Below are 17573 nucleotides of genomic sequence, written 5' to 3'. Positions count from 1 at the left end.
TAGTGCACTAGATTTTGGCCAGGGGGAATAGGGTCCCAATGTAGTGCACTAGTTTGACCAGGGGGAATAGGGTCCCAATGTAGTGCACTAGTTTGACCAGGGGGAATAGGGTCCCAATGTAGTGTACTAGTTTGACCAGGGGGAATAGGGTCCCAATGTAGTGTACTAGTTTGACCAGGGGGAATAGGGTCCCAATGTAGTGTACTAGTTTGACCAGGGGGAATAGGGTCCCAATGTAGTGCACTAGTTTGACCAGGGGGAATAGGGTCCCAATGTAGTGTACTAGTTTGACCAGGGGGAATAGGGTCCCAATGTAGTGCACTAGTTTGACCAGGGGGAATAGGGTCCCAATGTAGTGTACTAGTTTGGCCAGGGGGAATAGGGTCCCAATGTAGTGCACTAGTTTGAATAGGGTCCCAATGGGAGGTGCAGTGCAATGTGTTGTTTTACAGGGTCAGCCATACTAGTGCGGTAGTAGTAAGTAAATTAGGAACGCGTTAAGTCCCTAGACTACAGGGTTATGATCTCTGTATCCGCTCAGTTAGGTCAGTGGTTCCCAAACTTTTCACTCAGGCACCCCTTTCATCATGTGGGAACATCCTGTGCCCCCTTGCCTCCCTCAGTTAAATGAATTGCTGCTATTTGTTATATAAGAATAACACAAATTATTCGAATGTAGTTAATAAATTAGCCTTTTGCTCATGAAGAAACAGTAACTACTAACACGGCGACCTGGTTTCCCTCCCTGACGCCACCCCCTGGTTTCCCTCCCTGACGCCACCCCCTGGTTTCCCTCCCTGACGCCGCCGCCTGGTTTCCCTCCCTGACGCCACACCCTGGTTTCCCTCCCTGACGCCACCCCCTGGTTTCCCTCCCTGACGCCACCCCCTGGTTTCCCTCCCTGACGCCACCCCCTGGTTTCCCTCCCCGACGCCACCGCCTGGTTTCCCTCCCTGACGCCACCGCCTGGTTTCCCTCCCTGACGCCACCGCCTGGTTTCCCTCCCTGACGCCACCGCCTGGTTTCCCTCCCTGACGCCACCGCCTGGTTTCCCTCCCTGACGCCACCGCCTGGTTTCCCTCCCTGACGCCACCGCCTGGTTTCCCTCCCTGACGCCACCCCCTGGTTTCCCTCCCTGACGCCACCCCCTGGTTTCCCTCCCTGACGCTACCGCCTGGTTTCCCTCCCTGACGCCACCCCCTGGTTTCCCTCCCTGACGCCACCGCCTGGTTTCCCTCCCTGACGCCACCGCCTGGTTGCCCTCCCTGACGCCACCGCCTGGTTGCCCTCCCTGACGCCACCGCCTGGTTTCCCTCCCTGACGCCACCGCCTGGTTGCCCTCCCTGACGCCACCGCCTGGTTGCCCTCCCTGACGCCACCGCCTGGTTTCCCTCCCTGACGCCACCGCCTGGTTGCCCTCCCTGACGCCACCGCCTGGTTCTCGAAAAGAGAACATGAAGGAGATATTAACCAGCCTACTGCTGTGACATGGCACATGCTTCCCTATCAATGAAGACTAGGGTGGGCCATTACTGTTGTAGATTATTGAAGACTAGGGTGGACCCATTACTGTTGTAGATTATTGAAGACTAGGGTGGGCCGTTACTGTTGAAGATTATTGAAGACTAGGGTGGACCCATTACTGTTGTAGATTATTGAAGACTAGGGTGGACCCATTACTGTTGTAGATTATTGAAGACTAGGGTGGGCCGTTACTGTTGAAGATTATTGAAGACTAGTGTGGGCCGTTACTGTTGTAGATTATTAAAGACTAGGGTGGGCCATTACTGTTGTAGATTATTGAAGACTAGGGTGGGCCGTTACTGTTGTAGATTATTGAAGACTAGGGTGGGCCATTACTGTTGTAGATTATTGAAGACTAGGGTGGACCATTACTGTTGTAGATTATTGAAGACTAGGATGGACCCATTACTGTTGTAGATTATTGAAGACTAGGATGGACCCATTACTGTTGTAGATTATTGAAGACTAGGGTGGACCCATTACTGTTGTAGATTATTAAAGACTAGGGTGGGCCATTACTGTTGTAGATTATTGAAGACTAGGATGGACCCATTACTGTTGTAGATTATTGAAGACTAGGGTGGACCCATTACTGTTGTAGATTATTGAAGACTAGGGTGGACCCATTACTGTTGTAGATTTTTGAAGACTAGTGTAGACCCATTACTGTTGTAGATTATTGAAGACTAGGGTGGGCCATTACTGTTGTAGATTATTGAAGACTAGTGTAGACCCATTACTGTTGTAGATTATTGAAGACCAGTTTTTAAATTGTGAGAATCCAGCCTATTATATTGTGGTAGATGATGTAATAATTGAGTTGTGTCTCCATGCCGACCCCTCCACGCGCCCCACAGTTTGGGAACCACTGGGCTGGGAACAATATAGGGGCTCAAACACACACACACACACACACACACACTTAGATGCCCACACACACACACACACACTTAGATGCCCACACACACACACACAAACACACACACACACACACACACACGGATATCCCATGTGATCTGCTTGTACTCTAATACTCTGAAAGTTAATACTCTGAAAGTTAATGGGCTTTCTGGTTGTTGACAAGGATTTAGCTGGCTGTACACACACCATAGTATGTGAGTGGAGCTGGATTTCCAGCTGCTCTACTCTGCTCACACACACACACACACACACACACACACACAAACCCGTTATGTTCTTCTATCCTCGGGGAGACCTAAAATACATTTCCATAAATCCAATTTTCCGTAACCCTATTTACATTGACTACCCCCCCCCCCCTTGTTTTCATACTGCTGCTACTCACTGTTTATTATCTATGTATAATCACTGTACAAATGACCTCGATTAACCTGTACCCCCCCGCACATTGACTCGGTACCGGTACCCCCTGTATATAGCCTCATTATTGTTATGTTCATGTCTTGTGTTACCTATTGACTAGCCCCTTACCCAAACCCTAATTGTAACCGTAACCCCGACACTTAAGAATAGCCTTTGTCCTCATGGGGACGCAGGAAATGTCCTCATGGGGACGCAGGAAATGTCCCCTCGAGGGAGGATTTTCCTTGTTTTACGACATCGCTGTGGGGACTTTGTTAGGGATTTTAAATCCTACACGAGGATAGAAGAACCAACACACACACACATCCACGTATGAGACATTGTGTGCTGACTGTGAGGTAGAGAGGGGCAGAGAATTGCAGACAGGCAGTTGAAGGGACACCTGTGTGTGTGCTTGTCCTCCGAACATGACAGATTTACCTACCATGGATTTGGCTGGTGTTACACACACACACACACACACACACTCCGTCATGATATAATTTCACAGTAGCCTGTCCACTAAGACAGAACTGCCAGTAACCAGACATTCAGTTGGCAAAGACTGTCTTTGTTTGTTTACCAAATACCCTCAATGGAATGTTGACTTGTTTGTTTACCAAATACCCTCAATGGGATGTTGATTTGAGGCAGAACGTCTGGTCTACTAATGAATTAATCAGTTCTCTGTCTGGGTCTAATGTCGCTCTGTCTGTTTTCTCTACCAGACCATCCGGTTAGGGTGTGCGTGTACACACACACACACACACGCACGTTTGGTTTGCTATCCTTGTAGGGACCAACCAATTGATTCCCATTCAAAATCCTATTTTCCTTAACCCTAATGCCTAACCCTGACCCCTAATTATAACCCTGACCCCTAATTATAACCCTGACCCCTAATTATAACCCTGGCCCCTAATTATAACCCTGGCCCCTAATTATAACCCTGACCCCTAATTATAACCCTGACCCCTAATTATAACCCTGGCCCCTAATTATAACCCTGGCCCCTAAGCCTAATATAGCCCCTTTCCTTGTGGGGTGACATGTCCCCACTTCCCCCAATTTATTTTTTATTTGATTTTGTATCATCCTTGTGAGGACTTTCGGTCTCACAACCAAAAAAACACACACACTGTACATCTTAATACCTCTATTGTTCTCTCTCTCTCTCTCTCTCTCTCTCTCTCTCTCTCTCTCTCTCTCTCTCTCTCTCTCTCTCTCTCTCTCTCTCTCTGCTTTTCTCTCTCTCTCTCTCTCTCTCTCTCTCTCTCTCTCTGCTTTTCTCTCTCTCTCTCTCTCTCTCTCTGCTTCTCTCTCTCTGCTTCTCTCTCTCTGCTTCTCTCTCTCTGCTTCTCTCTCTCTCTCTCTGCTTCTCTCTCTCGCTCTCTGCTTCTCGCTCTCTCTCTCTGCTTCTCGCTCTCTCTCTCTCTCTCTCTCTCTCTCTGCTTCTCTCTCTCTCTGCTTCTCTCTCTCTCTGCTTCTCTCTCTCTCTCTCTCTCTCTCTCTCTGCTTCTCTCTCTCTCTACACCAGACTATCCGGTTCAAATCCTACCTGCTCAGTATGGGTATAGCCAACCCCGTTACCAGGGAGACGCACGGCTCAGGTACCCACTACCACCTACAGCTGGCCAAGCAGCTGGGAGACATTCTGCTGGCACCACTAGAGGTATGTGATCTTAAAGTACAGTGTGTGACAGTGGTTTTGCAGCATCCTGTAGTCTGCGGGTTCGAGAACGACCGGGAACTACGTCACCCTGGACGTCACGTTTCTCTCTTCTCTCTGGAGTTTGTTCAAACACATGAGATCACTTGGTTAGCTAGGATACAGTGGGGCAAATATATAGAGAAATATATATACTCCGTGGTGGCAGGGTACTATATATATATATATATATATATATATATATATATATATATATATATACAGTGGGGCAAAAAAAGTATTTAGTCAGCCACCAATTGTGCAAGTTCTCCCACTTAAAAATATGAGAGAGGCCTGTCATTTTCATCATAGGTACACTTCAACTATGACAGACATTCCTCCATGCAGATCTCCTCTAGAGCAGTGATGTTTTGGGGCTGTTGCTGGGCAACACAGACTTTCAACTCCCTCCAAAGATTTTCTATGGGATTGAGATCTGGAGACTGGCTAGGCCACTCCAGGACCTTGAAATGCTTCTTACGAAGCCATTCCTTCGTTGCCCGGGCGGTGTGTTTGGGATCATTGTCATGCTGAAAGACCCAGCCATGTTTCATCTTCAATGCCCTTGCTGATGGAAGGAGGTTTTCACTCAAAATCTCACGATACATGGCCCCATTCATTCTTTCCTTTACACGGATCAGTCATCCTGGTCCCTTTGCAGAAAAACAGCCCCAAAGCATGATGTTTCCACCTCCATGCTTCACAGTAGGTATGGTGTTCTTTGGATGCAACTCAGCATTCTTTGTCCTCCAAACATGACGAGTTGAGTTTTTACCAAAAAGTTATATTTTGGTTTCATCTGACCATATGACATTCTCCCAATCTTCTTCTGGATCATCCAAATGCTCTCTAGCAAACTTCAGACGGGCCTGGACATGTACTGGCTTAAGCAGGGGGACATGTCTGGCACTGCAGGGTTTGAGTCCCTGGCGGCGTAGTGTGTTACTGATGGTAGGCTTTGTTACTTTGGTCCCAGCTCTCTGCAGGTCATTCACTAGGTCCCCCCGTGTGGTTCTGGGATTTTTGCTCACCGTTCTTGTGATAATTTTGACCCCACGGGTTGAGATCTTGCGTGGAGCCCCAGATCGAGGGAGATTATCAGTGGTCTTGTATGTCTTCCATTTCCTAATAATAGCTCCCACAGTTGATTTCTTCACACCAAGCTGCTTACCTATTGCAGATTCAGTCTTCCCAGCCTGGTGCAGGTCTACAATTTTGTTTCTGGTGTCCTTTGACAGCTCTTTGCTCTTGGCCATAGTGGAGTGTGGAGTGTGACTGTTTGAGGTTGTGGACAGGTGTCTTTTATACTGATGACAAGTTCAAACAGGTGCCATTAATACAGGTAACGAGTGGAGGACAGAGGAGCCTCTTAAAGAAGAAGTTACAGGTCTGTGAGAGGCAGAAATCTTGCTTGTTTGTAGGTGACCAAATACTTATTTTTCCACCATAATTTGCAAATAAATTCATAAAAAATCCTACAATGTGATTTTCTGGATTTTTTTTCTTCTCATTTTGTTTGTCATAGTTGAAGTGTACCTATGATTAAAATTACAGGCCTCTCATCTTTTTAAGTGGGAGAACTTGCACAATTGGTGGCTGACTAAATACTTTTTTGCCCCACTGTATATATATATCAGTGTTCCAGATCGAGCAGGCTCCAGTATTTTACAAACACGACATGCTATAAAGGGATACTTTGGGATTTTGGCAACGAGGCCCTTTTTATCTACTGCCTCATCAGATGAACTCCATCTTTAATGGTTCTGTGTCCAGTATGAAGGAAGATGGAGGTGGTTTTTCAAGCCAATGCTAACTAGCATTTGCGCTAACTTCACAGTGCCTTCGGAAGGTATTCATAGTCCTTATTATCTACATACTATTTCATTTACATAGGTATTCATAGTATGTAGATAATAAGGACTATGAATACCTGTGTAAATGAGAGTCCTTATTATCTACATACTATCTCATTTACAAAGGTATTCACACGTCCCGAGTCAATACATGTTAGAATCACCATTGGCAGCGATTACAGCTGGGGGTCTTTCTGGGTCAGTCTCTAAGAGCTGGGAGTCTTTCTGGGTCAGTCTCTCTAAGAGCTGGGAGTCTTTCTGGGTCAGTCTCTCTAAGAGCTGGGAGTCTTTCTGGGTCAGTCTCTCTAAGAGCTGGGAGTCTTTCTGGGTCAGTCTCTAAGAGCCGGGAGTCTTTCCCGGGCCAGTCTCTCTAAGAGCTGGGAGTCTTTCCCGGGTCAGTCTCTAAGAGCCGGGAGTCTTTCCCGGGTCAGTCTCTAAGAGCAGGGAGTCTTTCTGGGTCAGTCTCTAAGAGCCGGGAGTCTTTCCCGGTCAGTCTCTAAGAGCCGGGAGTCTTTCCCGGGTCAGTCTCTAAGAGCCGGGAGTCTTTCCCGGGTCAGTCTCTAAGAGCCGGGAGTCTTTCCCGGGTCAGTCTCTAAGAGCCGGGAGTCTTTCCCGGGTCAGTCTCTAAGAGCCGGGTGTCTTTCCCGGGTCAGTCTCTAAGAGCCGGGAGTCTTTCCCGGTCAGTCTCTAAGAGCTGGGAGTCTTTCCCGGGTCAGTCTCTAAGAGCTGGGAGTCTTTCCCGATCAGTCTCTAAGAGCTGGGAGTCTTTCCCGGGTCAGTCTCTAAGAGCCGGGAGTGATTGTAGTGTTTGTCCGTTCTTTCTTTTCTTCTAAATTCTTCAAGCTCCAGTTGGTTGTTGATCATTGCTAGACAGCCATTTCTTGCCGTACATTTTCAAGTAGATTTAAGTCAACTTTATCTCGTCCACTCCGGAACATTCACTGTTTTCTTCGTAATCAACTCCAGTGTAGGTTTGGCCTGGTGTTGTTAGGTTAAATATGTATCTCTTTCTCTCTGTTCCTGTAGGAGCGTGGTGGGATGATGGCTCTGACTGAAGTGTACTGTCTGGTCAACAGAGCTAGGGGAATGGAGGTGAGCTGAGGACACGCATACACACACACATATACACAAACACACACACACGTGTGCGCGCGCATCTTTAAAGGCATCTTTAAACTTTGCTGTGCATTCGAGGTTTCTTTTTACAGCGCGTAGAAACCATGTTCAGACACGGTGACCTGAGCTGATTGGCCAGCGTTAGGACTATAGGTGCACTTGATTGGTTCTCTGGACCTGCAGTTCTCTGGGTAGGCGGAGTTCCACCTTCAGACACGGGTGACCTGAGCTGATTGGCCAGCGGTAGGACTATAGGTGCACTTGATTGGTTCTCTGGACCTGCAGTTCTCTGGGTAGGCAGAGTTCCACCTTCAGACACGGGTGACCTGAGCTGATTGGCCAGCGGTAGGACTATAGGTGCACCTGATTGGTTCTCTGGGCCTGCTGGGTAGGCGGAGTTCTACCTTCAGGCACGTTAAACGGTTCAATATGAGGAGCACGTTGCCTTCCTGGTGCAGCTGAATCAAGTGCTCCTACCGCCAGCAGAGCTAAACATGTTTATTTTTTTAAAGAACTCAATGCTCTATCGTTGTTTTTCTTTGCAGATTGTAGTTGTTTGTAAACTTGTGTAGTCTAAAATGAATCTATGATCGTATGCTATCCATTTGTTGTTTGTATGCTGTTCTTTGTATGCCATTTTAATATTTGATAATTAACCAATGATATTAGGCCACTCTTGGCCATGATTACAGACACCTGTGTCTTTTGACACTAAATAAACGAGTCATCCCGCAGTGTTTGTGATTATACCCTGATGAAGACAGCTTGGCTGTCGAAACGTTGGTAATTAAATTTTTGCATCTGAGCTCCTAGAGTGTGTGGCTGTCCTTTATTTTCTAGTTTTCTACTCCGCTAGCCACCACCTAAATAGATGTGCGTTTCTTTTTCCTTCTCTAAAGTTCTACTGCATCACGATCATAACAAAAGGTTTTCCTTTCTATTTATAGTTTACAAACATATAAAACGCAGCATCTTAAGTGCTGTTCCCGTGTTTCATGAAGTTAAAGATCCCAGAAATGTTCCATACACTCAAAAAAAGCTAATTTCTCGCAAATGTTTTTACACCACAAAATGTGTTTTTACATTCCTGTTAGTGAGCATTTCTCCTTTGCCATCATAATCCTTTCCCCTGACATTTGTGGCATATATATCAAGAAGGTGATTAAACAGCATGGTCATTACACAGGTGCACCTTGTGCTGGGGACAGGGTATAACATTTATTTTTGGGTCCACTAGTAAATAAAAAATCTACCAGCCACTCAGATTTTTTTCACAGCTAAAATTACAAAAAAATAAATAATAATAACTATGAGCATGCTTTGTAATGTTTCTAAAACAATAAATGTATTACTAGGAAGAAGTGCTTTGGTATATTGGTAAATTATTTAATTTAATTGTTTGTGCGTGGAGTCTTTTACCCAAAAATATCAAAGATGAGACAAATGTTCACCTGCCCCTTTAAGGGGTTAACGTGGTAACGCGTCATGTTTGTGAGATTGATTCTGACACGTACAAGCGTTACCTTCTCTTCCCTAGCAACTCAAATATTGAAAAACAACCTAGCTTGAACAAAACAATGTATTTAGCCAAAAAAATACAACGACACAAAGTCTCACTTCGGTAGACTTTCCTTTCAAGTACATTTAAGCCAACTTTTATGCTTGTGCGCAGCGCTTCTACAAATGACTATTTCACTCAGTACTTCCACGTGCGAACAGCCCCCAGCCAGGCAGTGTTGCAGCGCGAGGTGGGATTGGTTGTATAGGATTCATAGTTATTTTGATTCATTTACCAGCTATGAAACAAAATGGCCGAAATACTTTGAAAACAGCTACTTCAGCATTTATTTTACTATAAATGTGATCATACTTGACTTTTTATTCACAAATGCGAATTAAATGCTCACACTGTAGAGCCCTGACCACCTGCCAACGTGGCTGCTGAAATAGACACCAATGCCAAAATCTGCCTGCATTTTGGCAGGTTGTGGTGTTCATTTTAGGCCCTGGATGGGAACAATAAAAGGCCACTCTAAAATATGTAGTTTTGTCACACAACACAATGCCACAGATGTCTCACGTTGAGGGAGTGGCAAATTTGAATGCACAGTGATGCCGTGACGAGATCCCGAGGCTCATTGTCGTGCCATTGATCCTCCTCCATCACCTCATGTTTCAGCATGATAATGCACGGCCCCATGTTGCAAGGATCTGAACACAATTCCTGGAAGCTGAAAATGTCCCAGTTCCTCCATGGCCTGCATATCCACCAGACATGTCCCCCATTGAGCATGTTTGGGATGCTCTGGATCGACGTGTACGACAATGTGTTCCAGTTCCCACCAAAATATCCAGCAACTTCGCCCAGCCATTTGAAGAGGAGTGGGACAACAACATTCCACAGGCCACAATCAACAGCCTGATCAACTCTATGTGAAGGAGATGTGTTGCACTGCATGAGGCAAATAGAGGTCACACCAGATACTGACTGTGTTTCTGATCCACTCCCCTACCTTTAAAAATAATTGAAGGTATCTTTGACGGATGCGTATTTGTATTCCCAGTCGTGTGAAATCCATAGATTAGGGACTAATTAATTTAGTTCATTCCTAACTGTAGCTCAGTAAAATCTTTGAAATTGTTGCGTTTTTCATATTTTTGTTCAGTGTTACTTTTTTTATAAACAATACCTCCCTATCTTTATTATTCTCTCCCTTCTTTTCCCGCTTCTCTCTACTCCTCTCTCCTCTCTTGTCCTCTCTCCTTCTCTCTCCTCCTTCTCTCTTTTTCTCCTCCTCTCTCCCCTTTTCCCCCTTCTTTCTCGTCCTCTCCTCTCTCCTTCTCTCTACTCCTCTCCTCTACTCCTCTCTCATCCTCTCCTCCTCTCTCATTCTCTCTACTCCTCTCTCCTTCTCTCTACTCCTCTCTCCTCCTCTCTCCTTCTTTCTCATCCTCTGCTCCTCTCCTCTCTCGTCCTCTCCTCCTCTCTCCTTCTCTCTTGTCCTTTCCTCCTTTCTCCTTCTCTACTCCTCTCTCGTCCTCTCCTCCTCTCTCCTTCTCTCTCATCCTCTCCTCCTCTCTCGTCCTCTCCTCCTCTCTCCTTCTCTCTCGTCCTCTCCTCCTCTCTCCTCCTCTCTCGTCCTCTCCTCCTCTCTCCTTCTCTCTCCTTCTTTCTCGTCCTCTCCTAGCTGCTGTCTCCAGAGGATTTGGTGAATGCCTGTAAGATGTTTGAGTCGCTGAAGCAACCACTGAGGTCAGTGTGTGTGTGTGTGTCATAGAGGAATCGGCCGAGCTCTTCCTGTTTGACTTCCTGTTGTTGGAGGCTGTTTCCTGTGGCCGTGTCACTTCCTGCCCCTTCCCAGAGATTCAAAAGAAAACAGAGAACTCAAACCCAGGCCACTTTCCAATTGTTTTCCTATTTCCAATATAGTGCACTACTTTTGACCAAAGCCCATAGGGTTGTTTTCAAAAGTAGTGCACTATATAGGGAATGGGGTGCTCTTTGGGACTCATTCCTGGTCCTTCTATTTACTTGCTTAAAATGAAAATCTACTGACTCTGTGTTAGAGCAACAGGAAAACCATTGTAGTGGAACAACTGTCTAAAAGACAGACTGTTTTCTACCATCCTCACTGTGTTACTTTACCAACTCCCTGTTAAACTTCATTCTTTTCATTTCCATCACCCCCTTATTTCTCCCACCTTTTGTATCTTCTCCTCTCTCTCTCCCTCTCTCTTCCTCCATCCTTCATCTCCCTCCATCCCCTCTCTCTCTCTCTCCCTCCTTCCCCTCTCTCTCTCTCTCCCTCCTTCCCCTCTCTCTCTCTCTCCCTCCTTCCCCTCTCCCTCTCTCTCTCTCTCTCCCGCCCTCCCTCCTTCCCCTCTCTCTCTCCCCCTCTGTCCCCTCTCTCTCTCCCTCCTTCCCCTCTCTCTCTCTCTCTCTCTCTCTCCTTCCGTCTCTCTCTCTCCCTCCTTCCCCTTTCACTCTCCCTCTCTCTCCCCCTCTGTCCCCTCTCTGTCCCCCTCCGTTCCCCCTCTCCCTCCGTCACCCCTCTCTCTCTCTCTCTCCAGGTTGCGTATCTTTGACAGTGGTGTGATGGTGGTTCAGCTGCAGTCCCACAGTGAGGAGGAGATGATCTCCTCGGCCCTGGACAACGTAAGAATCACAATCACTTTTATTCACCAACAACATTTACCCAGAATGACACAGTGAGTTGGTGCTGCTAGTGACAGACAAATTAGAGGAATTGGGCCTGGGGGCTTTCCCACTGCATTCCACTTCACTTGTCCCAGGGCTGCATTCCACTTCACTTGTCCTAGGGCTGCATTCTACTTCACTTGTCCCAGGGCTGCATTCTACTTCACTTGTCCTAGGGCTGCAGTCCACTTCACTTGTCCTAGGGCTGCATTCCACTTCACTTGTCCTAGGGCTGCATTCCAGTTCACTTGTCCTAGGGCTGCAGTCCACCTCACTTGTCCTAGGGCTGCATTCCACTTCACTGGGACCAGGACGACTGATCCATGTAAAGGAAAGAATAAATGGGGCCATGTATCGTGAGATTTTGAGTGAAAACCTCCTTCCACCAGCAAGGGCATTGAAGATGAAACGTGGCTGGGTCTTTCAGCATGACAATGATCCCAAACACACCGACCGGGCAACGAAGGAGTGGCTTCGTAAGAAGCATTTCAAGGTCCTGGAGTGGCCTAGCCAGTCTCCAGATCTCAACCCCATAGAAAATCTTTGGAGGGAGTTGAAAGTCCGTGTTGCCCAGCAACAGCTCCAAAACATCACTGCTCTAGAGGAGATCTACATGGAGGAATGGGCCAAAATACCAGCAGTGTGTGTGAACCTTGTGAAGACTTACAGAAAACGTTTGACCTCTGTCATTGCCAACAAAGGGTATATAACAAAGTATTGAGATAAACTTTTGTTATTGACCAAATACTTATTTTCCACCATAATTTGCAAATAAATTCATTAAAAATCCTACAATGTGATTTTCTGAATTTCTTTCTTCATATCATATCAATCATATTAGTCATATATTATATGTCAATCATATGAGGTACCACCCAGACCCGTGACATTTGTTTTCATTCTGGATCCGGACCCGCTCTGGTGGATCCATGAGTACCTCCAAGACAAATGTACAGAAGGAATACAGACAGGAATTTCCACAAGATGAATATAACTACTAACTTACATGTGTAACCATGGCTCTATAGTAACTAACTTACTGTAACATGTGTAACCATGGCTCTATAGTAACTAACTTACTGTAACATGTGTAACCATGGCTCTATAGTAACTAACTTACTGTAACATGTGTAACCATGGCTCTATAGTAACTACTAACTTACTGTAACATGTGTAACCATGGCTCTATAGTAACTAACTTACTGTAACATGTGTAACCATGGCTCTATAGTAACTAACTTACTGTAACATGTGTAACCATGGCTCTGTTGTAACTACTAACTTACTGTAACATGTGTAACCATGGCTCTATAGTAACTAACTTACTGTAACATGTGTAACCATGGCTCTGTAGTAACTAACTTACTGTAACATGTGTAACCATGGCTCTATAGTAACTAACTTACTGTAACATGTGTAACCATGGCTCTATAGTAACTACTAACTTACTGTAACATGTGTAACCATGGCTCTATAGTAACTAACTTACTGTAACATGTGTAACCATGGCTCTATAGTAACTACTAACTTACTGTAACATGTGTAACCATGGCTCTATAGTAACTAACTTACTGTAACATGTGTAACCATGGCTCTGTAGTAACTACTAACTTACTGTAACATGTGTAACCATGGCTCTATAGTAACTAACTTACTGTAACATGTGTAACCATGGCTCTATAGTAACTACTAACTTACTGTAACATGTGTAACCATGGCTCTATAGTAACTAACTTACTGTAACATGTGTAACCATGGCTCTGTAGTAACTAACTTACTGTAACATGTGTAACCATGGCTCTATAGTAACTAACTTACTGTAACATGTATAACCATGGCTCTGTAGTAACTAACTTACTGTAACATGTGTAACCATGGCTCTATAGTAACTACTAACTTACTGTAACATGTGTAACCATGGCTCTATAGTAACTAACTTACTGTAACATGTATAACCATGGCTCTATAGTAACTAACTTACTGTAACATGTGTAACCATGGCTCTATAGTAACTACTAACTTACTGTAACATGTGTAACCATGGCTCTATAGTAACTACTAACTTACTGTAACATGTGTAACCATGGCTCTATAGTAACTAACTTACTGTAACATGTGTAACCATGGCTCTATAGTAACTACTAACTTACTGTAACATGTGTAACCATGGCTCTATAGTAACTAACTTACTGTAACATGTGTAACCATGGCTCTATAGTAACTACTAACTTACTGTAACATGTGTAACCATGGCTCTATAGTAACTACTAACTTACTGTAACATGTGTAACCATGGCTCTATAGTAACTACTAACTTACTGTAACATGTGTAACCATGGCTCTATAGTAACTAACTTACTGTAACATGTGTAACCATGGCTCTGTAGTAACTACTAACTTACTGTAACATGTGTAACCATGGCTCTATAGTAACTAACTTACTGTAACATGTGTAACCATGGCTCTATAGTAACTAACTTACTGTAACATGTGTAACCATGGCTCTATAGTAACTACTAACTTACTGTAACATGTGTAACCATGGCTCTATAGTAACTAACGTACTGTAACATGTGTAACCATGGCTCTATAGTAACTAACTTACTGTAACATGTGTAACCATGGCTCTATAGTAGCTACTAACTTACTGTAACATGTGTAACCATGGCTCTATAGTAACTAACTTACTGTAACATGTGTAACCATGGCTCTGTAGTAACTAACTTACTGTAACATGTGTAACCATGGCTCTATAGTAACTAACTTACTGTAACATGTGTAACCATGGCTCTATAGTAACTACTAACTTACTGTAACATGTGTAACCATGGCTCTATAGTAACTAACTTACTGTAACATGTGTAACCATGGCTCTATAGTAACTAACTTACTGTAACATGTGTAACCATGGCTCTGTTGTAACTACTAACTTACTGTAACATGTGTAACCATGGCTCTATAGTAACTAACTTACTGTAACATGTGTAACCATGGCTCTGTAGTAACTAACTTACTGTAACATGTGTAACCATGGCTCTATAGTAACTAACTTACTGTAACATGTGTAACCATGGCTCTATAGTAACTACTAACTTACTGTAACATGTGTAACCATGGCTCTATAGTAACTAACTTACTGTAACATGTGTAACCATGGCTCTATAGTAACTACTAACTTACTGTAACATGTGTAACCATGGCTCTATAGTAACTAACTTACTGTAACATGTGTAACCATGGCTCTGTAGTAACTACTAACTTACTGTAACATGTGTAACCATGGCTCTATAGTAACTAACTTACTGTAACATGTGTAACCATGGCTCTATAGTAACTACTAACTTACTGTAACATGTGTAACCATGGCTCTATAGTAACTAACTTACTGTAACATGTGTAACCATGGCTCTGTAGTAACTAACTTACTGTAACATGTGTAACCATGGCTCTATAGTAACTAACTTACTGTAACATGTATAACCATGGCTCTGTAGTAACTAACTTACTGTAACATGTGTAACCATGGCTCTATAGTAACTACTAACTTACTGTAACATGTGTAACCATGGCTCTATAGTAACTAACTTACTGTAACATGTATAACCATGGCTCTATAGTAACTAACTTACTGTAACATGTGTAACCATGGCTCTATAGTAACTACTAACTTACTGTAACATGTGTAACCATGGCTCTATAGTAACTACTAACTTACTGTAACATGTGTAACCATGGCTCTATAGTAACTAACTTACTGTAACATGTGTAACCATGGCTCTATAGTAACTACTAACTTACTGTAACATGTGTAACCATGGCTCTATAGTAACTAACTTACTGTAACATGTGTAACCATGGCTCTATAGTAACTACTAACTTACTGTAACATGTGTAACCATGGCTCTATAGTAACTACTAACTTACTGTAACATGTGTAACCATGGCTCTATAGTAACTACTAACTTACTGTAACATGTGTAACCATGGCTCTATAGTAACTAACTTACTGTAACATGTGTAACCATGGCTCTGTAGTAACTACTAACTTACTGTAACATGTGTAACCATGGCTCTATAGTAACTAACTTACTGTAACATGTGTAACCATGGCTCTATAGTAACTAACTTACTGTAACATGTGTAACCATGGCTCTATAGTAACTACTAACTTACTGTAACATGTGTAACCATGGCTCTATAGTAACTAACGTACTGTAACATGTGTAACCATGGCTCTATAGTAACTAACTTACTGTAACATGTGTAACCATGGCTCTATAGTAGCTACTAACTTACTGTAACATGTGTAACCATGGCTCTATAGTAACTAACTTACTGTAACATGTGTAACCATGGCTCTGTAGTAACTAACTTACTGTAACATGTGTAACCATGGCTCTATAGTAACTAACTTACTGTAACATGTATAACCATGGCTCTGTAGTAACTAACTTACTGTAACATGTGTAACCATGGCTCTATAGTAACTACTAACTTACTGTAACATGTGTAACCATGGCTCTATAGTAACTAACTTACTGTAACATGTGTAACCATGGCTCTATAGTAACTACTAACTTACTGTAACATGTGTAACCATGGCTCTATAGTAACTAACTTACTGTAACATGTGTAACCATGGCTCTGTAGTAACTACTAACTTACTGTAACATGTGTAACCATGGCTCTATAGTAACTAACTTACTGTAACATGTGTAACCATGGCTCTATAGTAACTACTAACTTACTGTAACATGTGTAACCATGGCTCTATAGTAACTAACTTACTGTAACATGTATAACCATGGCTCTATAGTAACTACTAACTTACTGTAACATGTGTAACCATGGCTCTATAGTAACTAACTTACTGTAACATGTGTAACCATGGCTCTGTAGTAACTAACTTACTGTAACATGTGTAACCATGGCTCTATAGTAACTAACTTACTGTAACATGTGTAACCATGGCTCTATAGTAACTAACTTACTGTAACATGTGTAACCATGGCTCTATAGTAACTAACTTACTGTAACATGTGTAACCATGGCTCTGTAGTAACTAACTTACTGTAACATGTGTAACCATGGCTCTATAGTAACTAACTTACTGTAACATGTGTAACCATGGCTCTGTAGTAACTAACTTACTGTAACATGTGTAACCATGGCTCTATAGTAACTACTAACTTACTGTAACATGTGTAACCATGGCTCTATAGTAACTACTAACTTACTGTAACATGTGTAACCATGGCTCTATAGTAACTAACTTACTGTAACATGTGTAACCATGGCTCTATAGTAACTACTAACTTACTGTAACATGTGTAACCATGGCTCTATAGTAACTAACTTACTGTAACATGTGTAACCATGGCTCTATAGTAACAACTAACTTACTGTAACATGTGTAACCATGGCTCTATAGTAACTACTAACTTACTGTAACATGTGTAACCATGGCTCTATAGTAACTACTAACTTACTGTAACATGTGTAACCATGGCTCTATAGTAACTAACTTACTGTAACATGTGTAACCATGGCTCTATAGTAACTAACTTACTGTAACATGTGTAACCATGGCTCTATAGTAACTACTAACTTACTGTAACATGTGTAACCATGGCTCTATAGTAACTACTAACTTACTGTAACATGTGTAACCATGGCTCTATAGTAACTACTAACTTACTGTAACATGTGTAACCATGGCTCTATAGTAACTAACTTACTGTAACATGTGTAACCATGGCTCTATAGTAACTACTAACGTACTGTAACATGTGTAACCATGGCTCTATAGTAACTAACTTACTGTAACATGTGTAACCATGGCTCTATAGTA

At 43.3% G+C, this 17573-nt stretch overlaps 1 protein-coding gene across 1 annotated transcript in view; it reads left to right on the top strand.

The window, feature by feature from the left end:
* Positions 1-17573, top strand: part of vps36 (vacuolar protein sorting 36 homolog) — a 35173-nt gene that overhangs the window by 13904 nt on the left and 3696 nt on the right. Inside the window, exons 9-12 of the mRNA XM_090226331.1 lie at positions 4385-4519; positions 7435-7500; positions 10713-10777; positions 11596-11680. Of these exons, the coding sequence (XP_090082457.1) occupies positions 4385-4519; positions 7435-7500; positions 10713-10777; positions 11596-11680 (351 nt within the window). The remainder of the gene's footprint in view (positions 1-4384; positions 4520-7434; positions 7501-10712; positions 10778-11595; positions 11681-17573) is intronic.

The sequence above is a fragment of the Oncorhynchus mykiss genome, chromosome 29 (assembly GCF_057628025.1).
Source record: "Oncorhynchus mykiss isolate SJ-2025 chromosome 29, ASM5762802v1, whole genome shotgun sequence".
NCBI lineage: Eukaryota > Metazoa > Chordata > Actinopteri > Salmoniformes > Salmonidae > Oncorhynchus > Oncorhynchus mykiss.
Note: the sequence above shows the minus strand (reverse complement) of the source record. Positions and strands in the feature narration are given on the sequence as shown.